We start from the raw sequence: 26255 nt of genomic DNA, 5'->3' as shown, positions 1-26255 counted from the left end.
TACAGATGTGAGCCACTGTACCCAGCTAAAACCACTGATCTTATTACCGCTTTAGATTTGCCTGTTCTGGGCATTTCTTAAAACAAAATCATACGGGATGTTGCCTTTTGTGACTTAACGTCTTTTACATAGCATAATGTTTTCAAGGTTCTCTCATATAGCTTGTGTCAGTACTTCATTCCATTTTATTGCCAAGTAAGAGTCCATTGTATGGATATACCTCCTTTTAATTTATTCAGTCGTCAGTTGATAAGACATTTGACTTGGTTTCATTTTTTGACCATTGTGAATAATAGCTGTTATAAATATGTAGAGAGGAACTTTCGAGATCATTCTATTTAACGCCCTTATTTCATAGATAAGAAAACAGTGATCTGGAGTGGTGGTGACATGTCCCAAAAGTCGCAAAGCTCTTTGAATATACGGAGCTAGGACTGGAACCCAGGTTCACTTAGTTTTCTGGGAGAAATCTCGTTTTCTCTCAACCATGTAGCTTTAAGTTAACATCTTAACAAAATGTTTGCCACCTGCATCTTTTCCTGCCTGGCTAAATTGTTAGGTATATAGCAGAGTTGGCTTATTTATGAGGTTTCTGATTTGAACTGGAAGACTGTAATTTGAAACCAGTTAATTTGTAAATTCTCAGTTGCAAGCATGCCAGATAATATAGTACCATAATTTATATGATTACAATATTTTAAGTACTCAGTCTAAAGACTCCTTAGGAATCAGACAGCCAAAGCCACATCAAAGGAAGCACAGCTGTTATTAAAATTAAGAAATTGTGTTAGAATTTCAGCTCTGATTCATCATTGTGATCTTCTAGCATTAGGTCTGCTTAACACCGGCTGAAGTGTGCTTCAAGGGAGAAATTAAGGAGAGGAGAAGCCACTTTTGCTGGAAACCTATTTTCTTTTAGCTATATCCTTTTGCCTCACTGACACTTGTTGGGTTTCTTTTTTTTTAAATGACTAGCTATGGCATGTAACTGTGAGAGGATGTGGAGCAGGGAGGGAAAGTGACTTTCAAGCTAGAGTGATCGTACAGTCATTTCTGTTTCTTTTTTTGCTTCTCTGAAAGTCTTGTAACTAAAGGCATTAGGAATCATGCTTGTAAGAGAGCTAGGACCAGCCTGACCAACATGGTGAAACCCCATCTCTACTAAAAATACAAAAATTAGCTGGGTGTGGCGGTGGACACCTGTAATCCCAGCTTCTCGGGAGGCTGAGGCAGGACAATTGCTTGTACCTGGGAGACAGAGGTTGCAGTGAGTTGAGATTGTGCCACTGCATTCCAGCCTGGGTAACAGAGTGGTACTCTGTCTCAAAAAAGATAAAGAAGGCCGGGCGCGGTGGCTCAAGCCTGTAATCCCAGCACTTTGGGAGGCCGAGGCGGGTGGATCACGAGGTCAAGAGATCGAGACCATCCTGGTCAACATGGTGAAACCCCGTCTCTACTAAAACTACAAAAAATTAGCTGGGCATGGTGGCGCGTGCCTGTAATCCCAGCTACTCAGGAGGCTGAGGCAGGAGAATTGCCTGAACCCAGGAGGCGGAGGTTGCGGTGAGCCGAGATCGCGCCATTGCACTCCAGCCTGGGTAACATGAGAGCTAGGCTGTTGTTGATTATTCTGCCCAGTAAGGCATATGGTGCAGTGACAAGAGCACTGTGCTAGTAATTAGATGTCACTCTGCTTCTAACAAGCTCTGTTTGGTCATGTGACCTGAACTCCTCATGTGTAAGAAGTGGGTCATAGGTCTTTCTGTTCTCCCTGCCAGATGCAGTATGAGGACTGAGTCAGAGGCTATGGCAAGGTTTGGCTGATCCTTTATTCCCTCTTTCCCCCACATTGTTTTCTCTTGGTAGAATGTAAGGCCCTGGAAGACAGAGACTTTCTTTTCCATTTCTAAGGCCAGTGCGGGACAGGTGGCATGTGTGTCTATGTGTGTTTCTAATGATAATGGTAAGTGCCTCCCAGCATAGCTATGCTGGAGGAGATGCAACAGGAGACAAAAGAGGTTCCTCCTCCAACAGAGCTTATGGTCTAGTGGGGGAGGCCAGGGATCAAGCATATAGTCCCAAATGCAGCCATCAGATCATGGTGAGAGCCAAGAAGGAAAGGCTGACAGGCTGGGAGGGAGCTTGGGGGGCCTCACTGGTCTTCGGGATGCAGGACTCATAGCTGCGGAATTGACTGTACTTCCTCTGGGTCTGTTTTAGCCTGTGGTAGTCAGAGCATGTCGCTTACTGGAATTCAATTAGGAGAGCGAAGATGAACCTTACTCAGGTGACTTTGATTCAGGGCTTTATTGAGGACATTGTTTAGATATTTTAAAAAATTCTCTTTAGTTCTAGAGATGAGTGATTTTTAAAATGTTCTCATTTTGGCTTTTTCTATAACTTTTTGAAGTGTTTCTCTTCGTAGATGTTACTTTGTTTTGAAATTCTGAACCATGACATTTGGCTTGTTTTTGTTCCCAGGAGCTTTTGATGGGAGGCCAGCAGACTATTTATTCATGTTGCTCTTTAACTGGATTTGCATCGTGGTATCCTTCAATCTGTGATTTGGGGCCAGAAATAAACCAGTTTTTTTCCAGGTTTGGGGAAATAGATAATATTCTATAAAAATTTCAAATTATAATATTTTCATTTTTGTTGACTGCAGTTAATAAGAATAAAGTTTGTTTTTTTTGTTTTTTTTTTAAAGCTATAGTTAATTATATAGCCCTTGAGTGATGCTCTAAGCCATTGCCTTTGTGCAATTTTTTTCCACCTTTGGTTGGGTAGTTTTATGACTGTTCCCTCTTTTTGTTCCCGGTTCTCTGTGTTCTCATGTGTGACAGCTTGTTGACTGGGGCACAAAGAGAGTCCATGCCATGAGACAGCTTTTGAAATCTGTGGTCCTTACTAGAACATTAATTTACAACCAGCATCCTTTTCTGACTTCATTGCTGTCCTCCTCTATAGTAATTCAGTCCCTCTATAAAGTACGCCGCTCTGGGAAGGGACACAGTATATTTCTCTGCTCTGTCTCAATAGCAGTTGTCAGCAGTCCCCCAACTGTAGGAATCTCACAGATGGTGAGAGCAACAGCAGCTCTTGATGTCTCAGGTCCTGTGCAGAATTGGTGAGCTCAAAGTTGCCCTTGGGCTCAGCTTCCATTTAAACTTGGCCAAGGGCCAGCAAATGTGGCACTGTGGATGCCCTTTCCCCTCCTTTAAGGGAAGGAAAGAAATATTTTGTACTTTAACCATGCCATAGAGCCCTGAGAATGTAGGTAGAATGATTATTTCCTTCAAAGGATACAGGCATCTTCATTCTTTATTTGAAGGAGAGATGTTAACATGCAATGGCAGAGAAAAAGGATGCCAGATGACCAGACTAAGTCATCTGCTGAAGCTGTTGATTTCTACTTATCCTTGTCATGACACCTAATGGGATATGCATAATGAAGATTAGATATCTTTGTGTTGTGGAATGTTTTAAGCAATCTGAACTATAAAAAAGTATCTTCCTTCAGAACACTGGAATTAAATTAAACAATTTTTTTAAATTAAAAAAATATGGGCTGGGCGTGGTGGCTCAAGCCTGTAATCCCAGCACTTTGGGAGGCCGAGGTGGGTGGTTCACGAGGTCAAGAGATCAAGACCATCCTGGTCAACATGGTGAAACCCTGTCTCTACTAAAAAAAATACAAAACATTAGTTGGGCATGGTGGCGCGTGCCTGTAATCCTAGCTACTGAGGAGGTTGAGGCAGGAGAATTGCCTGAACCCAGGAGGCGGAGGTTGCGGTGAGCCGAGATCGCGCCAGTGCACTCCAGCCTGGGTAACAAGAGTGAAACTCCATCTCAAAAAAAAAAAAAATAAATAAATAAAATAAAAAAAAATATAGATGTATAAATTAGAGATGGGGTCTCGCTATGTTGCCCAGGCTGGTCTGGAACTCCTGGCCTCAAGCAATACTCCCATCTTGGCCTTCCAAAGTGCAGAGATTACAGGCATGAGCCAAATTACACCTGGCCAAATGAGCTTTTAAATGGGAGGAAAATAACCACATCAGTCTTGACTAGGTACAGAATGCTTCTTTTATGTCTGATCTTTAACTTTACCAACCAAGATTACTGGATTAGCAATGGATATGCAGGTGAGTGTCCCTTTAAACTATCTACTTGCCCTTTTATATGTTTCAAATATACTATTAATGGCCTTTGTCAGAAGTTGAAATTGCATTAACTATGGGGTTAATTTTGTAGTATTTTGAAATTATAGAATTATAGCTGTTTTATTTTAAATATCTTAAGTCAGGTTGAAGATCTTACATGAGCTATCTAAATCATTGCTTTCCTTGTTCGTTTCTGGCTTCTTTTTAGTGTTTGAACATTGACACTAATGGTTGTCTATTTTCTAGGCATGTATATGGACGTTTTTTAAAAATTGAGATTATATGGTAATGCTTTGTTGCTTGCTTTTTATAAATAACAGAGCTTGACTCTTACGTTTCTGAATCCATCTAAAACAATATAGTTTTGTGTTTTATTATAGGATTTTGTAGCATTCATTGCATGATAAATTAAATAGTAGGATCAATTTATAATTCTGATCAGTTGAGTTATCCTTTACCCAGATAAGGAGTTTTTTGAAGAGGAGGGGTAAAAAGCACAGTAGATAAACACTTTTTTAAAGTACCTTTGGAGCCTGGTTTTTACATGTCAACTTCTTTTGCAGTTGCTGATGATTCCTCTGATCATGTCAGTACTTTATGTCTGGGCCCAGCTGAACAGAGACATGATTGTATCATTTTGGTTTGGAACACGATTTAAGGTACTTTACCTTGGTTGGAAAAGTGTCCTTTTCATTAGTCTTTGCAGAAATCCCTCTTCAGTCCCGAGATGTACTTTCTGACTTATCCAGGAGAGGTCACTGCAGAGCAGCGTACCATAGGCAAGCCCCTTTCTGCCCTCCTCAACCCCAGCTCTGTTAGCCAACCGGGAGTCCTTGGCTGGCTTTCATCTTCTTCACTCCCTCTGTACCTTGGGCCCCTCAGGGATATATCCCTGAGTTATCTTACCTGGGTGCGTTAGAGAGAAGGAGAGATAACTCATGTGAAACCCTGCCTTTAAAAATCTGTTCTTATCGCTCCCTCGTTCCCTGTTATTTGCTTTACACTGTAGCTGCGACGATTGTTTCTGCTGCCAAACATGTCTCTTTGTGCATTCTTTCCCAATGTTCAGATGTCCCACCTGTAGCATCCGGATTCTTTTCTTCATATAAATCCTACCCATTCTTTTTTTTTTTTTTGAGACAGTTTCACTCATGTTACCCAGGCTGGCGTGCAATGGCGCGATCTCGGCTCACCGCAACCTCCGCCTCCTGGGTTCAGGCAATTCTCCTGCCTCAGCCTCCTGAGTAGCTGGGATTACAGGCACGCACCACCATGCCCAGCTAATTTTTTGTAGTTTTAGTAGAGACGGGGTTTCACCATGTTGACCAGGATGGTCTCGATCTGTTGACCTTGTGATCCACCCGCCTCAACCTCCCACAGTGCTGGGATTACAGGCTTGAGCCACCGCGCCCGGCCCCTACCCATTCTTAATTTGAGTTGGAACTGAACATATTTCGTGAGTCTCCTGCCTAGAATGAGCCTTACCTTTGAAAGGCTTTTTCAATCCTTTGTGTTCCTCTTTAGTACTTACCATATGTAGCTATAAAGTTATTTAAGTATAACCCTCTCTTTCCTAGTTTGTGAAGTTTCTCACAACTCCTTTAGCTCTTGGTATGATGTCTTGAATTTGGTAAGGTGCTCAAATGTTGAGTTCATCTGGAGAGCTTTCTTATTTGGGAGAGTATTAGTTTTAGATATCAATGTGTAATGAGATAAAAATTCAGAGGAATTTCACAAAATATGTAGAAGAACCTAAAAAGATGGGGTATGTTTATTTGTCACAATTTGTTGGCTGGAACCTTAGTGTGATTCTATCACGGGCCTTGCTTTTTTGAGATGGAGTCTTGCGCTGTCGCCCAGGCTGGTGTGCAGTGGCACAATCTTGGCTCACTGCAACCTCCACCTCCCAGGTTCAAGTGATTCTCCCGCCTCAGCCTCCCAAGTAGCTGGGATTACAGGTGTGTGCCACCATGCCCAGCTAATTTTTGTATTTTTAGTAGAGACGGGGTTTCACCATGGTGGCCAGGCTGGTCTTGAACTCCTGACTTTGTGATCTGCCTGTCTTGGCCTCCCAAAGTGCAGGGATTACAGGCATGAGCCACTGCACCTGGCCGGGCCTTGCTTTTCGTAGCATCTGTAGGACACTCATCTACTTTTTGAAGCTGTTAATAGTAATTCAGCAGGGCCTGTATTGCATCAGATCTATGGGAAAAGTACTGTGTCCTTCCAGTTGTAAATACACAATTAAGTATAGTTTTACATAGGAAGGTTTAAGTATAGTGGGAATAATGCTAGATTGAGCTGAGAAGTTTTGCAGTGACTTTCCAGAGGATTTCTATAAAGCCCTTGTCAGTGTATCCTTACTCATTTCAGTCCCTGTAGTAGCTGTGTCCTCTTTAGATGTGGCTACTCACATTTGCGTATGTTCATTCTGTCCTAGGCCTGCTATTTACCCTGGGTTATCCTTGGATTCAACTATATCATCGGAGGCTCGTAAGTGATATTAGATATATATAATTGGAAATATCTTTCTCTAATCTTTATACAACTTTAAAGAATCTCAGCATTGATGCATTAAACCTTATACTTACGGAATAATTTTACTTCATCTAATTGATTAGATCTTAGGGCTTTAAGCACATTGAATATTGAATGGTTGTGATTTTGTAAATTTATTGTTACACGCAGTACGTTCCTATGTGTGTATAGGAATAAATATGTGTTTCTGGATTCACTATTGAGATTGAGCAAACATAGACTTAATTTGTGTCTGACTCGTCTAAGAGCTATGTATAAAATTACTATGTCTTATATTCATAAAGCATTTCCAGAATGCCTTGGAAACTGCTGACCAGTCATAGAAATCCAGATTCTTAGATAGGATATCATTTTGCCAGTGGTTTGATAAGACAGAACTTTGTTTTTGTTTTGTTTGTTTTTTGAGACTAAGTTTCATTCTTGTCATTCAGGTATGATCTTGGCCTATGGCAACCTCTGCCTCCCAGGTTCAAGCGATTCTCCTGCCTCAGCCTCTGAGTAGCTGGGATTACAGGGGCCTGCCACCATGCCCAGCTATTTATTTTATTTATTTATTTTTGATTTTTAGTAAAGACGAGGTTTTGCCACATTGGCCAGGCTGGTCTTAAACTCTTGACCTCAAGTGATCCGCCTACCTTGGCCTCCCAAAGTGCTGGGATTACAGGAATGAGCCACTGTGCCTGCCTGATAATATAGAACTTTTGGCCCACCAGGGTCAAATATCCAGTTTGTTGGCCAGGAATTAGAACTAGACTTAGGAATACCTTTAATTTATCCAGGCAGAATTTTAAAGGGAGGACACCAAGATGCAGCTTCTCTAAGAATTCCCATTTCTTCAGTTTTTCTTTTTATGTATTTATTTATTTTTTCCAGATGGGGGTCTCTATCTGTCACCGAGGCTGGAGTGCAGTGGCGTGATCTTGGCTCACTGCAACCTCTGCCTCCTGGGTTCAAGCAGTTCTCATGCCTCAGCCTCCCAAGTAGCTGGGATTACAGGTGTGCACCACCGCACCTGGCCACTTTTTGTATTTTTTGTAGAGATGAGGTTTTTGCTGTGTTACCCAAGCTGGTCTCAAACTCCTGACCTCAAATGATCTGCCTGCCTTGGCCTACCAAAGTGCTGGGATTGCAGGCCTGAGTCAGTGTACCCAGCCAGAACTCCCATTTCTTGTACTACGAACTATTTGCAATATTTTAATCGATTTTCATAGTACTGGCTCTTCATGTATCTGACATATTTGCTCTGTGTGATCCTAGAGAAGTGAATGAATGGAGCAGATTGTGTAGGGCAAAGCATGTTCTGAGCTTGGTAAAGCCATTCTTCCACTCAGGAAGGCGAAGTCTGGAAGTAGTCACAGGGGTTGATTTGTCCCTGACAGGAATCATGTTTCAGGTGAAGACAAAGACGATATGTACAAGTAACAGTAGATCTGTACAACCTCGAGGTGACCCGTAGGTAAGCCATGGGAGAACTGAAGAAGGTCAGCGTCGATTTTAGGATTACAGGATTGAAGTCAGCTTTCCTAAGTGATCTCTGTGGTGTCTTACACCCAAGGGTACAAGAGGCAGGAGAGAGGTGCTTAATGGCCCCAGGAAAGGGGGAACAGGGATTTATTGTTCCTCTTTTCCTTACTCCCACGCTTCTCTCTTGGTAGCTTTCATGTTTGCCCACATTTTGCAAATACAGTATTCATGACTGAAAGCATTCAGAAGCTTCCTTTGCAACTTCCCCAACTCTTGAGGCAGGAAGTAGCAAAAACAATATTTTGAGGATAGGCTGGTGCTTGGAAGCGATGTCAGAGGGGCTGCCGGCCTTGAAGAGCGGCGGGCCTCATCGGTTCAGCAGAACTGATTTCCCGTCTCCCTCAGAATGCATTTGCCACTCAGACTACAAAAGGGCTCATTATCAGCTCTCACAGACTCGCAGGGACTACATGGGCTGCCTTGAAGGCTGTCTTCCTTATGCTATTGGTTAAAACTTGATGCATCTCACTGTATTGCTTGAATGTCTTTAAACTCATTCTGCTCTCTTTGCAGGGTAATCAATGAGCTTATTGGAAATCTTGTTGGACATCTGTATTTTTTCCTAATGTTCAGATACCCAATGGACTTGGGAGGAAGAAATTTTCTATCCACACCTCAGTTTTTGTAAGTGTTTTTTTCCTGCCTCATCTAACATTTTACTGCCTGTGTTCTTAATGCATCCTAATAAGAGCTCCATGAGGAGTAGGATTTACCCCCACACCCCATCTGATGGAGAAATCTGAGGCAACGAATGACTTACCCTAGTCACACAGTCACAGGAAGTCAGGGACGAAAGCCTCGGCTCAGTTGCCTTCCTGGTGCTCTTTTACCAGGGACCACTGACGACTAGATTCCAGCATCACAGGAGGCACCTCAGCCCACGGAACCTGCTGGAGGACCTCATACAACTCTAGAGTGCAAGGCAGTGGGCTGGGGAAATGGGTGTTTTTCTTTTCTTTTCTTTTTTCTTTTTTTTTGAGACGGAGTTTCACTGCTGTTGCCCAGGCTGGAGTGCAATGGCGCGATCTCAGCTCATCGCAACTTCCGCTTCTCAGGTTCAAGTGATTCTCCTGCCTCGAGTAGCTGGGGTTATGGGCATGCGGCACCATATCCATCTAATTTTGTATTTTTAGTAGAGACGGGGTTTCTCCATGTTGGTCAGGCTGATCTCAAACTCCTGACCTCAGGTGATCTGCCCACCTCGGCCTACCAAACTGCTGGGATTACAGGCGTGAGCCACCGCACCTGGTGTGGGGTTTCTTTTCTTGGTACATCAGTTTTTACCCATGATTTTGCCCAAGGAAGGGTAAGTTGGCTTGTTGGTCAGCAATTTTAATTTCATATTAAATACTATGGAATAGACATTTTACAGGATTGTTCAGCATTAAAATGAGAGACTTGAGGTTTGTATAGTCCCAACCCTCTGGGAGTTTGTGCTCTTGATCTGTTTTTAGGGTTTACTGAAGTGGGCCGCTAAGGGCAACAGCTTTGATTTTTGAATCAAAACTTGGGTTTGAATCCTAGTCCCCTCAGATGGCAGTTTTTATATTGGGAAAGTTACTTAATCAAACCTCCAAGCTTCAGTTTGCAAGTCTGCAAATTGTGGGGGAAGCCCAAGTCTCATAGGACTGCACGAGTAAGATACACTTTTGGGAGCACAGTTGTGGGTTCTTAGTAAGTAAAGCTAGTTGCCATATTCTTTTTTTTTTTTTTTGAGACGGAGTCTTGCTCTTTTGCCAGGCTGGAGTGCAGTGGCATGATCTTGGCGCACTGCAGCCTCCGTCTCCTTGATTCAAGCAATTCCCCTGCCTCAGCCTCCTGAGTAGGAGGTGTGTGCGCGCCACCACACCTGGCTAATTTTTTGTATTTTAGTAGAGAAATGGGGTTTCACCATGGCCTGGATGGTCTTGATCTCCTGACCTCATGATCCACCCACCTTGGCCTCCAAAGTGTTGGGATTACAGGTGTGATAGTTGCCATATTCTTAAAGGTGGGGGTAGGAGAGCAGGATTTTGACTAGCTGAGAGGAGACGCGCACTATTACACACAAAAGCATGTAATAGTCGTGTGACTTTTCCGTCACACGAGTGAGGCAAAAGGCTGTTGAAGAAGGGACCAGTTAAATCACCATCTGGGTGTCACAGCCTGCCTGACAATCGTGCCTAATCTCGTGTCAGGGATGTGCCGTAATAGCTTACATTTAAAAGCTGTAAAAAAAACAAACCAAACTCTTTCGCATCTTGCTAATTTTAATGTTTTGCAGTTCTGTCATTCTTCTGAGGGATCAGTGAGGGCAGTAAATCCTTCTCCCCTTCCTTTTATAGGGTAGGGTTATGTTTTTCAAAGACATTTCAAATTGCGAGCTGTAATATACAGAAATACATCATATTGGTGGTCGTGGTGTGTGTGTTTTTCTTTAAGAGAATAAAAAGAAACTTGTTTCTCTTGTTTCTCTTCTGAGCCTGGAATTGCCTTCAGGCTAAAAAAACAAATGACCAATCTGGTTTCTAATTATCAAAGGACATAATAACAGCACATTTGGCTTTCTGATCTAGGTTTATCAAGTAGGATGGCAGATGCATCAATTAAAAAAAGCTTGGCGCTTTTGGGGGGCAGCCAACAGTTACTTTACTTTAAATGGCCATATTCTAACTTAACGGCTTGTAGATACTTCTCAAATGTGGGCAACACAGGATACAAGATTCTAGTGGCAAAATCAGCCGAGCCCTGGCGTCTGCCTTCCACTTGAACTTTCTCCATTGGTGGAAGTCTTTCTGTTAAATTTTGCATACAGATCAGATGACAAAATATAGCTCCTTGCAAAAGCAGTAACTGCTTTGAAATCACCATAAATTTTTGTTGATTATGTATAATTGGGTATCTTTTTATACTAATTACTTGCATTTAATTTCACTATCTACTTAAGCAGTGGAGATGGCTTCCATATTGTCTTAGAGTGAGTAGCAAAGCAAGACAGCCCTAGCAATGCCTTTGCAAGTGTTCTATTTTATGATGTGTTTTGGAGGAATATTATTGTACAGAAGGCATGGATGTTGAGAAACCAGTGCTTAGAAATACATTTTGATTTAATGGTAAAGCTGTATTTGTTTAAAATGCAGGCGATGAGTAGAAGGAGATGCAACTACTTTTCTAAATGGAGTGCTGATCCATTCGTAGTACCCTTTTCCATTTAGAGAAGTAGTTACATCTTCTCTGTACACAGTACATTTTGTGTTTAAATGGGGTTGTTTTCTGTTTTGGGGAGAGGCATCAAGGTGTCGAGTGTGATGTAAACAGGCTCCAGTCACTGACTGCTGTCCCTTTCCAGGCAGGAGTCTTGTGTAACAAGTAGCACAGGACGCAGGCCCTGCAGCCAGGCTGCCTCGGTTGGAATCCTGTCACTTTTGAAGCGCTTCACTCAGTGTTGGCTCAGTTTTCTTGTTTATAAAACAGGAGTAATAGTAATGCCCACCTCATGAAGTTGTGAAGATCAGATGAATTTATAAGCAGGCAGCACCTGGTATAAGGTAATGCTCACTAAGTTCACATAGTAACCACTTTAGTATAAGGTCAAGTATAAAGCCTGTCCTCTTCATGGTTTCTGCTGTGGACAAGTCACCTGTCATGGCTTACCTTGCTGCTTACCTTGCTGCCGAGAGGGGTTTAAGCAGAGGTATCGGATCATGCTCTCTGCTTTCAAGCAAAATTTTAAACATGAGGATCTGATAAGTAGAATAGGTTTAAACACATTCTCAGTTTATTAATAAAATGGTCAAGGATGGGAAATAGTTGGAAAATGCTATTGACAGTGTAGGCTTCGGTTTATGTTCTCTTAGCTGTTCTGTGAACTCTTAGTTTATTAATTTTAAGGTGGGAAATCATCTAACCTTCTGCAGCCCCAGCTTTCCCACCATCTGTGAGAAGGGAAGGATGCAGCTGGAAGGCAGATTCTGAAAACATTTTAAAACATACCCATACTTCCGACATAGAAAGCTTCTTCCCCAGTCCCTTTGTTGGGCTCAGCTGAGAGCCTTTTGGAAATGCTGTGCAAGGCTCAAACATGCAGGCTGTGGATTTGTCCTTTGAAAGTGAATTTATTTTGTATCCTTGATCTAGTTTGATCCATATTTAGATATACCAAGATGCTATCAGTCATTCTTTGGTTGTTGGGCTTGTGGGTGTAATATTTTTGTTTCCATACTGTTCTGCATAGATTACTTTTATAAGCAGAGAAAAAAATGTTCAGAGTGTGAATTTAGCTGAAATCTTAATACATTTAAGAAACATGGGGCCGGGCACGGTGGCTCATGCCTGTAATCCCAGCACTTTGGGAGGCCAAGACGGGCAGATCAACTGAGGTCAGGAGTTTGAGACCAGCCTGGCCCACATGGTGAAACCCTGTCTCTACTAAAAATGCAAAAAAATTAGCTGGGCATGTTGGCGCCTGCCAGTGATCCCAGATACTCAGGAGGCTGAGGCAGGAGAATTGCTGGAACCCAGGAGGCAGAGGTTGCAGTGAGCCGAGATCGTGCCACTGTACCCCAGTCTGGGTGACAAAGCGAGACACCGTCTCAAAAAACCCATGAAAAACGAATGCTGTCAGTGGTCAAAGTTAAATAAGACACTGTCGCTCACCACCTTCGACATGACAGATGCCATGGGAACAGCAGGAGAGGGAGGTATTCTCGGAGCTCAGAACACTATGTGGAAGTGACTTTGTTCTCTTCTCTCCCTTTGCATCCTTATCTTTCTGCACCAGGTACCACTGGCTGCCCAGTAGGAGAGGAGGAGTGTCAGGATTTGGTGTGCCCCCTGCTAGTATGAGACGAGCTGCTGATCCGAATGGCGGAGGCGGGAGACACAACTGGGGCCAGGGCTTTCGACTTGGAGACCAGTGAAGGGGTGGCCTCGAGCAACCGATCTCAGGCCACCTTTCCTCCCAGTGCTGGGTGCGCTTAACAACCGCCTTCTAGCTAACACTGTTGGACCTGACCCGCACTGAATGTAGTCTTTCAGTACGAGACAAAAGTTTTTTAAATCCCGAAGAAAAATATAAATGTTCCACAATTTTCACGATTCTCATTCAAGTCCTTACTGCTACGAAGAACAAACACCAACTGTGCAAATTTCACAACTGACGACATTTTTTGGTGTCTTCTCTTCACTCCTTTCCATCTGAATAATGGGTTTTAGCGGGTCCCAGTCTGCTGGGACCGAACTGGGGCGCTGGGGTGGGGTCACCAAACCGTTCTCAAAAGAACGCTTATCTCCTTCTTGCACACATGCCTCCCTCCCTCTTTTCCCACCCCCCACATTTGCAACTAGAAGAAGTTGCCCATAAAATTGTTCTGCTTTTGACAGGCTCTCTTATTTATTGACTTTTGCCAAGGCTTGGTCACAGCAATCATATTCACACGATTTCCCCCTTTGGTGGCAGGACTGTAGCAATAGGGGGAGAAGACTGAAGCAGCGGATGAAGCGCTTTTCTCAGCTTTTGGAATTGCTTCGACCTGACATCCGTTGTCACCATTTGCCACCTCTTCCGATGTGTTTTTATAAAAAAAGCACCACCGAGTCAGTGAGGACCACAGATTGGTATTAATGAGATATCAGGGTTTTTGCTGGTTTTTTTTTTTTGTCTACAAGACTGCAATGGCGTTGCATCTAACACAGGGTTAGGTTTAAACTGCGGGAGATGCAGCCCCTTTGCCTTTCATATGTAGGGCCTACTGGCTGTGTGTACCCAGAGTAGTTGGGTTGCGTTGTGTTAGGTGATCATGTCGGCTAAAGGGAGATACTCTCTTTGAGAGGCTCCTGGGCATTGATTCCATTTCTGGATATGTGTTCATTGAGTAAGTTAGAGGAGAGACCCTCATACTCGATTTAAATAATATCTTTTTTTTTTTTTTTTGCCTACCCTCCATTTTTTGGTTATGTTTCAATTGATTGTGAGGAAGGTGCAGCTCCTGTCTGCACGTGGATCATTTTTTAAGGCTAATTAATATAAGCACATCTAAGGGAATCACACATGATTTAAGGTTGTAATGGCTTTAGAATCATTTGGGTTTGAGGGGCTATTTTGAGTCATGAATGTACAAGCTCTGTGAATCAGACCAGCGTCAATACCCACATAGGTGGGCTTTTCCCATCAGAGCTTGGCTTATAACCAAATAAAGATTTTTGAAGGCTATGGCTTTTCACATAGTTATTTTATTTGGTGACATTAGCTGAAAGCAGACTGTTAGGAGCAGTATTAGTGACTGCCAGACTTTGAGGCAGCTAAAAAGGCTTCGAACATTTTGATCAGTTTCTTTTCAGGAGACATTGTGCTCTAATGGTATGACTGTTCTTCCCCCCACCTTAAACAGTGTGATGTGTGTTTTCCTAGGAAATGAGAGTTGGCGAACAGCTTCTCATTTCGAATAGAGTTTGTGTGTACCTCTCCATATTTAATTTATATGATAAAATAGGTGGGGAGAGTCTGAACCTTAGCTGTCATATGTTTCATTGTTGACCTGTGGCCACAATAAAGTTTACTTGTAAAATTTTAGAGGCCATTATTCCAATGATGTTGCATGTACACTCGTTGTACAGGCCTGTGGACTCACAGTATGTGTAAGAAGATTCTGACAAGTGACCCGGAGTCTCCGGTGTACCCTCTTACCAGTCAGCTGCCTGAGGACAGTGATTTTTTCCTAAAGGTTACAAGTATTTAGAACTCTTCTGTTCAGGGCAAAATGTTCATGAAGTTATTCCTCTTAAACATGGTTAGGAAGCTGATGACGTTATTGATTTTATCTGGATTATCTTTCTGGAAGAATTTTACCAAAACAAGCGATTTGAGTTTTGACTTGGTAAGGCAAAACATGTCAGTGGATTCTCTTTACAAATGGAAAAAAAAAATCCTTATTTTGTATAAAGGACTTCCCTTTTTGTAAACTAATCCTTTTTATCGGTAAAAATTGTAAATTAAAATGTGCAGCTTGAAGGTTGTCTGTGTTAAGTTTCCATATCCCTGCTCTACTGTCTCTTGGATATCATGTCATCTATGTAATCAGTCGTCTCTTGAAGAGCATTTAGGAAGTACCCAGTATTTTTTGCTGGATTAATTCCTGGAAGCAGAATTCCTGGGTTTTCATTTTAGTGAAGGAGGATGCTTCCTAACTTTGAGTGAGGAGTCATATCTGATTGTAGTATGCTTTATGGCATTTTTGTAGCTTCTATCCAAGGATCTGAGCCCTGGAACTTTATAAAATTAGTTTAATCCCATTTCCTCGTAAGACACACACAGACTAGACAGCAGGTGCCACCACGTTCCTGAGCCTTTTTTTTTTCTTGAGGGTGAACCATCCCAGTCTATCTCTGACCTTCCACAGACCAACCTCACTCAGCACAAGGTGAGGTGACAGGAACCAGGCTGTGTGTATGTGCCTCTTCTATTACTGGGCAAATACTGAAGCAGTAGAAAAAGATCCTGCTTATTTAGAAGGACACATTGCCAGTATCATTGTGTTCTAAGCTACCCTTTGAATGACACTGACCTCATAATCGGCCATGTTGCAGTTGCCAACATCTTTGTTTATTGCCAACTCTGTTTCTGAGGTCCCTGCCCCTCTTACACTTTCAGCAGTAACTTAATACTCTGAATAAATAGCTTTTGGGAGAAGTTACTCCTTTCTGGACTTTATACTGTTTGTATCTGAGAAGGCTGGGCTGAGCAAATGAGTTTACTGGCAGTTCATTTGTTTGTCTTGCAGAGTGACTCTGGTGATCAGAATTGGCCGGGAATACCACGTCCCATGATTTACTTCTTTCTTCCTTCAGTCCTTCCTTCCCTCCCTCCCCTCTTCCTCCCTCCCTCCCTCTCTTTTTCCCTTTCTTTCTCTTTCCTTTCTTTCTTTGAGATGGGGTCTCACTCTGTCACCCAGGTTGGAGTGCAGTGGCACGATCTAACTTACTGCAACCTCCTGCCTCCTGGGTTCAAGCGATCCTTCCACCTCAGCCTCCTGAATAGCTGGGACCACAGGTGTGTGCCACCATGCTCGGCTAATTTTTTGTATTTTTGGTCGAGATGGGGTTTCACCATGTTGCCCAGGCTGATCTTGAACTCCTGAGCTCAGGTGAGCCACCTGCCTTGGCCTCCCAAAGTGCTGGGAATATAGGCATGAGCCACTGTGCCCAGCCTTTCCCGTGATTTATATGTGTGGTTTAAGCCTAGGCTCCTTCCCATGGGTCCCCTTATCTCACATCAACTTTGCTTGTTATAGTAGGAACCCCATGTTCAGGGGTGCACCTGGGCACTGAGCCAGGTACTTTATGAATCAGCCTTTAATTTACAGTTTTAAAATCTGGCTGTACACAAGCATTAAACCTGAGATTTTTTTTTGAGATGGAGTCTTGCTCTGCCGCCAGGCTGGAGTGCAGTGGTGCAATCTCGGCTCACTGCAACCTGGATAAAATGCTATTTCTGGCTGTTGGTGCGGCAGCCATTGTAGATAATTAGGTGCTGGCAGCCTAACCTGGAAACCTAGCCACTATTTGTAAGTATATTTCTATGGACAAAACATTATGAGCTCCAAATCCATCAACTTGAATGAAAAGGAATCTTTTTTTTTTTTTTGAGACGGAGTCTTGTTCTGTTGCCAGGCTGGAGTGTGGTGGTATGATCTCCGCTCACTGCAGCCTCCGCTTCCCGGGATCAAGTGATTCTCCTCCCTCGGCCTCCTGAGTAGCTGGGATTACAGGCATGCGGCACCACGCCCAGCTAATTTTTGTATTTTCAGTAGAAATGGGGTTTCACCATGTTGGCCAGGATGGTCTCGGTCTCTTGACCTTGTGATCCATCCACCTCAGCCTTCCAAAGTGCTGGGATTGTGGGCATGAGCCACCGCGCCTGGCTGAAAATGAACTTTTAAAATATGATGTCTTCCTGAAATTGGAAGAGCTTTGCATAAGGCCCCAGTGAAGAAGAAGAAGCAGTTGTCTTGATTCTCTCACCAGCCTCCAGGCCCAGTTTAAATGTCATTTCATCAAGGAGGGGCCTGTTAGACCTGTAGGCAAGGTGAAATATCTTCTCACATAGTCACCGGCACCTTAATCTCTGCCTTGTGACACTCGTTCCACCTCTGATCATTTGCCTACTATGCCTCCCGTGGTTTGTAACATCCTCAGGACAGGGACTGCATCTTACTTACCGCTGTTTCCCAGTGCATAGCACAGGCCTGCCAGCCACATACAGGTGTTAGGTGTTTCTTGCACTGAACTGAAATTTGGCCTGCATAGGTATTTGTCCTGCTTAGGGAGAGAGCTAATAACGGCCACATCTCCCAGGAACATTGAATGATTTTTTGTTGTTGTTCATCTAAGGGAATCATAATCCCCTGAAATAGGATATTAGAACAGGTTAGAGATAATGGGAAGAATGGACTCAAAATTAAAATACTTAAATGAGCAGCAAAGCAGCTTCTTTTTATCTGCAGTGTGTAATCTGCTAATGGGTATGAGTACCGCGGTGATCTGGGCAAAAGGAGACTTGGTCCAGAGTGAAGGCAGGCAAGAACATTTGGGAAGATTAATTGAAGGTCTAAATTTAGCTTTCTCTCCCCTGAGGAATTCCCCAGTGGCTTGTGCAAATCCACATATATTTAGAGAGAAGGAGAAACCCCTGCCATGTCATCATGGCCAGAGAGACCACAGGGAGTGCAGAATTAAATCTAGGTGCAAGGTGTAGGGATTGCTTAGGAAATGTTTACTGAGCTCAGTGTGTCCTTTGAAGCCTTAACCTGACCCAGATGAATCTGATCTCTCTTTTCACTCTCAGTGTGTTGGCCTTTTCCTGAGGGCTGGCACTGATACTCTAAGAGTCCTTGTTGATGAAGGGCAGTCACTGTTAGTTTAAGGGAGCTTCTGGATTTTGATTATTACTGTCTGGAGGTAGAAGTAGGCTCTAAGGATGTAAGATGCCTCTGTCGCCACAGCCAGGCCCTCATCTGCTCTAAGCCAGTTTCCTCTTAGAGGTGCCCAGAGCCCTTATGGGGAGGAGGGATTGGGACTTTTCATGATCACAGGCATCAGGTACCCAAAAAGGACCCTTGCTAAGTTAAGCAAAAGGTAATTTATTGGAAGGATATAGAATAGCTCACAGATTCTAAGGACCTGCTGAGAACCCTCACGTGGACAGGGGACCAGGGATCCAGGCAATAGGCATTGATCTCATCACAGCACTTGCTGGGCTAAACCAGCTTCATCTTTGATTCTATTCTTGTATATCTCCCTTTTAGGATTCAACTCCCAAGACTCTTTGACCCAGCTTGGACCTGGTGCCTCTCCCGTGGCTAGGAATTCAGGGAAAAACATTTGACTGACAGTCCCATTATGGGTACCCACAACAGGAGAGAGGAAAATTTCCAAAAGCAAATCAAAGTGCTCTGGCCGTAAGAAGGAAGAAATAGATGCTGCCTGCCTGAAGAGCCCTACCTGGCCCACTAGAGCATGCAAGCCACGTGTGTGGCTCCTTCGAGGAGCCTCTGGCTTTGCTTCTTTCCAGCCCAGGACAAGACAGTCTTTCCTTCTGTCTCCTCTCTGAGGAGCATTTGCAAGCTCGGTAGACGAGCTAGGGAGAGGAGACAGGTGTGTGCTTTGCTGAAGATTTTGGGGGGAGAGGGTGGAGAGTGTTGACACTGAACATCCCAGGGAAAGGGACTTCCCACGCTTGAGGGCAGGTGCTGTGTCTGTCTCATTCATCATCACACCCTCAACACCTGGCAGAAAGCTTGGCATGAGTGATTTACCTCTCTGGCCCCAAATCTCCAAACTCAGTGAAACAAAAGGCTTGCAGTTAATCGGATCTACCCACCATAGAAAGGTTTATCAGTTATGCAGCAGATACAAAGCAAGACTCTAGGTCAGGGAAGCAGGTGGCTTTTTTTTTTTTTTTTAATTAATTTTCATCCTGGCCAACACTTGAAACCCCGTCTCTACTAAAAATACAAAAAAATTAGCTGGGTGTGGTGGCACGTGCCTGTAGTCCTAGCTACTCAGGAGGCTGAGACAGGAGAATTGCTTGAAGCTGGGAGGCGGAGGTTGCAGTGAGCCGAGGTTGCAGTGAGCCAAGGTCGCACCACTGCGCTCCAGCCTGGCACCTGGTGACGGAGTGAGATTCTGTCTCAAAAAACAAAAATTAATTTTATTTCCTATGTACATACTACTCAAAATCTGATATACCCTCTCTAGTGTATATCAGAGAGGTTATACACTGGAATGGGGGAACAAAATGATACGTAGGTCGGGGGTGGTGGCTCATGACTGGAATCCTGTCACTTTGGGAGGACGAGGAGGGCAGATCACTTGAGCTTAGGAGTTCAAGACCAGCCTGGGCAACATGGCGAAACCTCAGCTCTACAAAAAATATAAAAAATTAGCCAAGTGGGCTGGGTGTGGTGGCTCACACTTGTAATCCCAACACTTTGGGAGGCTAAGGCGGGTGGTCACCTGAGGTCAGGAGTTCGAGACCAGCCTGACCAAGATGGTGAAACTCTGTCTCAAAAAAAAAAAAAATTAACCAGGCATCGGGGTGTGCACCTGTGGCCCCAGCTACTCAGGAGGCTGAGGCAGGAGATTGCTTCCATGCAGGAGGTTGAGGCTGCAGTGAGCTGTGATCATGTGACTGCACTCCAGCCTGGGTGAAACAGCAAGATTCTGTCTCAAAAAAAAAAAAAAAAAAAAAAAAAAAAAAGACATCTACATGTCCTAATTCCCAGAACCTATGAATGTGACCTTGTTTGGAAAACAAAATTCTTTGCAGATGTCATTCATGTAAGGATTCTGAGTGGGAGAGGTCATCCTGGATTATCCGGGTGGGCCCTGAATCCAATGACAAGTGTCCTATAAGAGATTTGACAGAAGAGGAGAAAACACGGACACGTAGATAGGAGGTGATTTGACCATGGACATGGAGATTGGAGTGATGTGGCCACAAGCCACGTGAACCAAAGAACACTTGGGGCCACCAGAGGCTGGAAGAGGCAAGGTGCAGACTCTTTCCCCTAGCCTTTGGAGGACGTGTGGTCTTGTTAACACCTTGAGTGTAGACTTCTGGCCTCCAGAACTGGATAACTCCAGAATTGTAGGACAATTTCTATTGTTTTACATCATCAAGTTTGCGGTGATTTCTACAGCAGCCTAGGAAACTAATCCACCCCTTTAAGTAGCATACTAACCTCCTCATGATTGTCTCGGTTCCTTCAGTGCAACGCGCCCCTTTCTGCCTTTCGTGCATAGCCCACTCTGAACTCTATCTCTGGCAAGGGACATGGGTAGTCACATTTCCTCACTTCAGGTGAGCCATTCAGGCTCTACCCAGCACAGAAACACCATGGTCGGGTGCAGTGGCTCATGCCTGTAATCCCAGCACTTTGGGAGGCCAAGGCGAGTGGATCACTTGAGGCCAGGAGTTCAAGACCAGCCTGGCCAACATGGTGAAACCCTGTCTCTACTAAAAATACAAAAATTAGCCGGTCTCATAATCTGGTCTCAAAAATAAATAAGTAGATTAAAAATAAAATTTAAAAATTTTTTTAAAAGGTTGAGCACCATCACTCTACAAACTAAGATAGCCTGGATATATCTCTTTGCTCCCTGAAGAGGCTTTAACTAATTTAGAAGCTGACCATTAGGCTTCTCTCTACATCCCAATATTGGTCTACTTTTGTTATAGACCCCTGTCATTGGCAAAACATTGCAAAAATAAAATTTTGGATTTCTCTCTTTTTTTTTTTTTTTTGAGACAGAATCTTGCTCTGTCACCAAGTTGGAGTGCAGTGGCATAATCTCGGCTGACTGCAACCTCTGCCACCCGGGTTCAAGCAATTCTCCTGCCTCAGCCTCCCGAGTAGCTGGGACTGCAGGCATGCACCACCATGCCCAGCTACTTTTTTGTATTTTAGTAGAGATGGGGGTTTCACTTTGTTGGCGAGATGGTCTCGATCTCCTGACCTCGTGATCCTCCTGCCTTGGCCTTTCAAAGTGCTGGGATTACAGGTGTGAGCCACTGCGCCTGGACAAATTTTGGATTTCTTATATAAGGCCAGAGGGTACCGAAAAGATGATCTAAAGCAGAGATTTTCAAACTATTTTTAGACACAGTACTCTTTGCTTGAATGAAATTTTAAATCCTAACAGGTAAAAGACAAGTGAAGCTGATCTAAATTGGGAAGGAAGAGAGGGGTCATGGCTAGTGCTGTTTCAACTCCATCCCAACCCTCATTTCAGTCCCTTTATGCTCCCATTCTTTAACAAATCCTGTGAAACGTTCCTGACTTCTCTTGTTAAAAAGGATTCTTTCAAGCTGGGCGTGGTATTGCGCACCTATTGTCCAAGCTACTCAGGAAGCTGAAGCGGGAGGGTTACGTGAGCCCCGTGGAGTTTGAAGCTGCGGTGTGCTATGACTGCACCTGTGAATAGCCAATGAACTTTAGCCTGGGCAACATAGCAAGACCCTGTCTCTTAAAAAAAAAAAAAAAGGATTCTTTCTAATTTGTCCTAGTTTCTGGGCCTCTGCTGCAGGGAACAGTGTCTTTCCTAGTCTTTGTTGGTTTTTTAGGGGTCAATAAATTCCCCTTTTTGTCTAGGTTTGGAATCAGCTGAGAGATAAGCACAATTGTTAGATAAAAAATGTTAGTGTTATTTCTGAGAAAGGCTGGATTGGAAGATAGGACTTAGGGGTGTAGCCATGTGGACTTTCTAAGACTGAACCCCAGAATTTGAAAGACTCTCCTGGCCACTGGCACAGCTAGGCAAGGACAGTGTCTACTGCAGCAGGCTTGCCATGGGGAAAAGCAGAGAAGGCAGCTGGCTGTATATAGCCTCAGCTCAGTTCTTTCATGTCCTCACCCATCACATAGGCCTCCCCTTGGGACAAAAATTAAGGGCTTCTTATTTACTTTTCCTTTATGGGAAACTGCCTCTCTTTGGAAACCCAAGGAGTAAAGAATATGTATTTCTCCCTTTATTCCCATTTACAAGATAGAGAAGATTCCATTTGGAGACCCAGGATCCAAGTCAGGCATATTAGGTATTAGTCAGATAGTCAAGGTAGGCTAATAACTATAACAAACCAATCCCCACATCTCCATTGAATATTACAACAAAGATATATTTCTTGTTTAAATCAGAGTCCAAGGCTGGTCGTGGTGGCTCACACCTGTAATCTCAGCACTTTGGAAGGCCAAGACAGGCAGATAACTTGAGGCCAGGAGTTTGAGGCCAGACTGACCAACATGACAAAATCCCTTCTCTACTGAAAATACAAAAATTAGTGGCGTGTGACAGCTCGTGGCTGTAATCCCAGCCATTCAGGAGGCTGAGGTGGAAGGATTCCACGAACCCCAGAGGTGGAGGTTGCAGTGAGCTGAGATCGGGCCACTGCACTCCAGCCTGGGTGACAGGGCGAGACTCTTTCAAAATCAATCAATCAATCAATCAATCACAGTCCAAGGTGGATGGGCAGGTGGGGTGGTATGATCAGGAGGGGGCTTTCTCTGCTCCATGCAGTTATTCAGGGACTCAGGCTCCTTTCATTTTTCTTTTTAGTTTTTTGAGACAGGGTCTCGTGCTTTTGCCCAGGCTGGAATGCAGCGGCACCATCATGGCTCATTATAGCCTTGACCTCCCTCGTTCAATTAATCCTCCTATATCAGCCTCCTAAATAGCCAGGACTACAGGCACACACCACTATGCCTGGCTAATTATTTGATTTTTAGTAGAGATGGGGTTTCACCATGTTGGCCAGGCTGGTCTTGAGCTCATGGGCTCAAGTGATCTGCCTGCATCAGCCTCTCAAAATGCTGGGGTTACAGGTGTGAGCCACCATGCCTGGCTCTCCCTTCATTTAGTGCAGAGATTTTTTTTAAAAACTCTTTTGTGTGCCATAATAGGAACTATCGATTGCTCCAGCATCTCCAAGGATGCTCCACTGACTTTTTTGCATGTGGTGAATAGAATGAGAAAGACTAAGGGGAGGACTGTGCAGGAGGTTGTAGGGGCCAGGCTGAAAGTAGCATGCATCATTTCTGCCCACATGCTGTTGACCAGCACGCCTCACATGGCCCCACTAACCACAGGGAAGCCCAGAAACGTAAGTCTTTCAGCATGCATAGGAGGAAAATGAAATGTGGAAAACACGAAGCATTGTTTCAGCACAGTATCACATTCACATAAATACAGCCCAGCCAACAAAACCAGTGATCCAGCAATTCACATCTTTACTTGGAGAAGTCTAAAGAACAGATCAACAGCTTGATGAATTTTTTACAAACGGAGCACACCTATACAACCAGCACCCTGATCAGAATAGATGACATTAGCCAGGTGTGGTGGCTCATGCCTGTAATCCCAGGACTTTGGGAGGCCAAGGTGGGTGGATCACTTGAGGTCAGGGGCTCAAGACCAGCCTGGCCAACTTGGTGAAACCCTGTCTTTACTAAAAACGCAAAAATTAGCCGGGCGTGGTGGCGGGCACCTGTAATTCCAGCTACTCAGAAGGCTGGGGCAGGAGAATTGCTTGAACCTGGGTGGCAGAGTTTGCAGTGAGCCAAGATCACGCCATTGTACTCCAGCCTGGGTGACAGAAGGAGACTCCATCTTGAGAAAAAGAATAGGTGACATTACCAGCCCCCAAGAAGGCTTCTTGAACTCCCTTCCAGTCATCAACTCCCCAAGTGAGCACCTATCCTGACTTGTACTTACATTGACTAGTTTTTGAATATTATATAAATGGACTCATACTGTGTATTCTTTGTGTTTGGCTTCTTTAGTTAATATTTAACATCGTGTTTGTGGGAGTCATCCACATTGTTGTATATAATTGCAGTACTTTCATTCTTGTTGCTGTATCATCTTTTATGGTAAGAATACGACATTATTTATCCATTCTACTGTTGAGCGTTTGGGTAGTGTTTTTTTGGTTTTGTTTTATTTTTATTTTTGAGACAGAGTCTCGCTCTGTCATCCAGGCTGGAGTGTAGTAGTGTGATCTTGGCTCACTGCAACCTCCACCTCCCGGTCTCAAGCAGTTCTCCTGCTTCAGCCTCCCAGATAGCTGGGATTACAGGTGCCCGCCACTACACCTGGCTAATTTTTTTTTTTGTGTTTTTAGTAGAGAGGGGGTTTCACCATGTTGGCCAGGCTGGTCTCGAACTCCTGACCTCAGGTCATCCACCCTCCTTGGCCTCCCAAGCTGCTGGGATTACAGGCATGAGCCACCATGGCTGACCGGGGAGTTTTAAGATACAATGAATAGTGCTGATATGAACATTCTAGTATACATCTTTAGTGAGTGTATGGATGCATAGCTGATGCGGATATACTAATTGTACCTAGTTCCTGGAAGTGGGGATTGCTGGGTCACGCAGTATGAACATGTTCAGCTCTGGTAGAAACTATCAGCTTTCCAAAGTGGTTGTATGAGCTGAGGATGCAAGTATTGCGTGGCAAAAACCGCAATGACTTTTGCACCAATGTAATACTTTGTGGTCCTGTTTCCCTAAAATCCTCGTTTCTGCTTCGTTTCATTTTTCCCTCACATCTGAGGCTGTGCTAGAGCCCCTGACTCCTCACCTCCAAGAAATGTCTTCCCCATGCCCACATTTTTGAATCTGAGCTTTTCTCTCCCTTTACCTGCTACTTCCTCACCTCTCGTTTGGTCACTGTCAGCCCCATTGGATCCTTCATCCCTCAAACTTGAAACAAGCCTGGCCAGAAGGGAGCTCTCCTCAGGAGGAAGTGGAGGCTGTGGGGGACACGGAGTATGCAAAGATCAAATTTCCTGTAGAGACAGTGTGTGTGGGAGAAGCTGGGAACATTCACTCATTAATAATTTTTGTATCTGTCACACAGAGAAAGGGAATTAAGGAAAAACCCTTAAAAATCATTAACTATCTGGAGGAGTGCGGGATCTTATTAATATTCAAGTCCTTGTGAGGAGAGGCAGGCAGCTGGAGGGGGAGGAAGCTCCCTCACCCCCTACCCCGGCCCTTTGTGGGAGGGTCCAGGAGTGGGGCCACTGCAGAGGGGAATGGGGTGCTCCCTTGCTAGGGACCCGGTGCGCTCTTGCCAAAAGGTTAATGGTCACGGCTCTAACTCCACCTGCAGCTGGTCCTGATTAATGTGCACCTTGGGAGGGTGCTGAGGCGACAGAAGAGTTGAGTTCCCAACTCTCATGAGAAATACGTAATCATTAATCAACATTGCTGGGCCCCACTCAGACTAAGTGGCCTCTTGTGATTAGGAACCGGCCCTTGAAAAATAAAAACGCAGTCTTTTAGGATTTCGAGGATTTGACAGTGGCTTTCTTGATAGCAGGTGGCAGGGAGTTGGGAGGGGAGCTTGCTGTGCAGGGTGCACATGTGTGCCTGTGTGTGCGCCTGTGTGCCTGTGTGTGCATGTCTGCCTGTGTGTGCATGTGTGCCTGTGTGTGCATGTGTGCTTGTGTGTGCATGTGTGTCTGTGCCTGTGTGCCTGTGCGCCTGTGTGTGCATGTGTGCCTGTGTGTGCATGTGTGCCTGTGTGTGCATGTGTGCCTGTGCCCGTGTGCCTGTGTGTGTGCCTGTGTGCCTGTGTGTGCCTGTGTGCCTGTGCGCCTGTGTGTGCATGTGTGCCTGTGCCCATGTGCTTGTGTGTGTGCATGCATGTTTGTGTCTGTGTGTGCATGCATGTGTGTGTTTGTGTGGATGCGTATGTGCATACATGTGTGTGCCTGTGTGTGCATGCATGTGTGTGTGCCTGTGCATCTTTGGTGTGCATGTGTGTGTATGTGCCTTTGTGTCTGTGTGTGCATGTGTGTGCCTGTTTGTCTTTGTATGTGCCTATATGTGCACGTGCATGTATGCCTGTGTGTGCATGTGTGTATGCCTGTGCGTCTTTGTGTGCCTATGTGCGCACGTGCATGTGTACCTGTGTGTGCATGTGTGCATGCCTGTGTGTCTTTGTGTGTGCATGTGTGTGTATGCCTGTGAACCCGTGTGCATGTGTGTG

The 26255-nt window shown here is 44.3% G+C and overlaps 1 protein-coding gene across 3 annotated transcripts in view; it reads left to right on the top strand.

Moving 5' to 3' along the window:
- Positions 1-23795, top strand: part of DERL1 (derlin 1) — a 40800-nt gene extending 17005 nt beyond the window's left edge. The window contains exons 1-7 of one of the 3 annotated variants that reach the window (XM_032252855.1): positions 1771-1814; positions 2482-2546; positions 4119-4145; positions 4727-4822; positions 6604-6656; positions 8739-8849; positions 12985-15213. In XM_032252855.1, coding sequence (XP_032108746.1) covers positions 2517-2546; positions 4119-4145; positions 4727-4822; positions 6604-6656; positions 8739-8849; positions 12985-13123 — 456 coding nt within the window. In that variant the 5' untranslated portion in view covers positions 1771-1814; positions 2482-2516 and the 3' untranslated portion in view covers positions 13124-15213. Of the gene's footprint in view, positions 1-1770; positions 1815-2481; positions 2547-4118; positions 4146-4726; positions 4823-6603; positions 6657-8738; positions 8850-12984; positions 15214-23754 lie in introns of those variants that run through there. The other 2 variants (XM_032252844.1, XM_032252833.1) reach the window with 2 other exon arrangements.
- Positions 23796-26255: the final 2460 nt, after the last annotated feature.

This window comes from Sapajus apella, unplaced genomic scaffold (genome assembly GCF_009761245.1).
Source record: "Sapajus apella isolate SASKATOON/1434 unplaced genomic scaffold, GSC_monkey_1.0 scaffold3, whole genome shotgun sequence".
In the NCBI taxonomy this organism is placed as follows: domain Eukaryota; kingdom Metazoa; phylum Chordata; class Mammalia; order Primates; family Cebidae; genus Sapajus; species Sapajus apella.
Note: the sequence above shows the minus strand (reverse complement) of the source record. Positions and strands in the feature narration are given on the sequence as shown.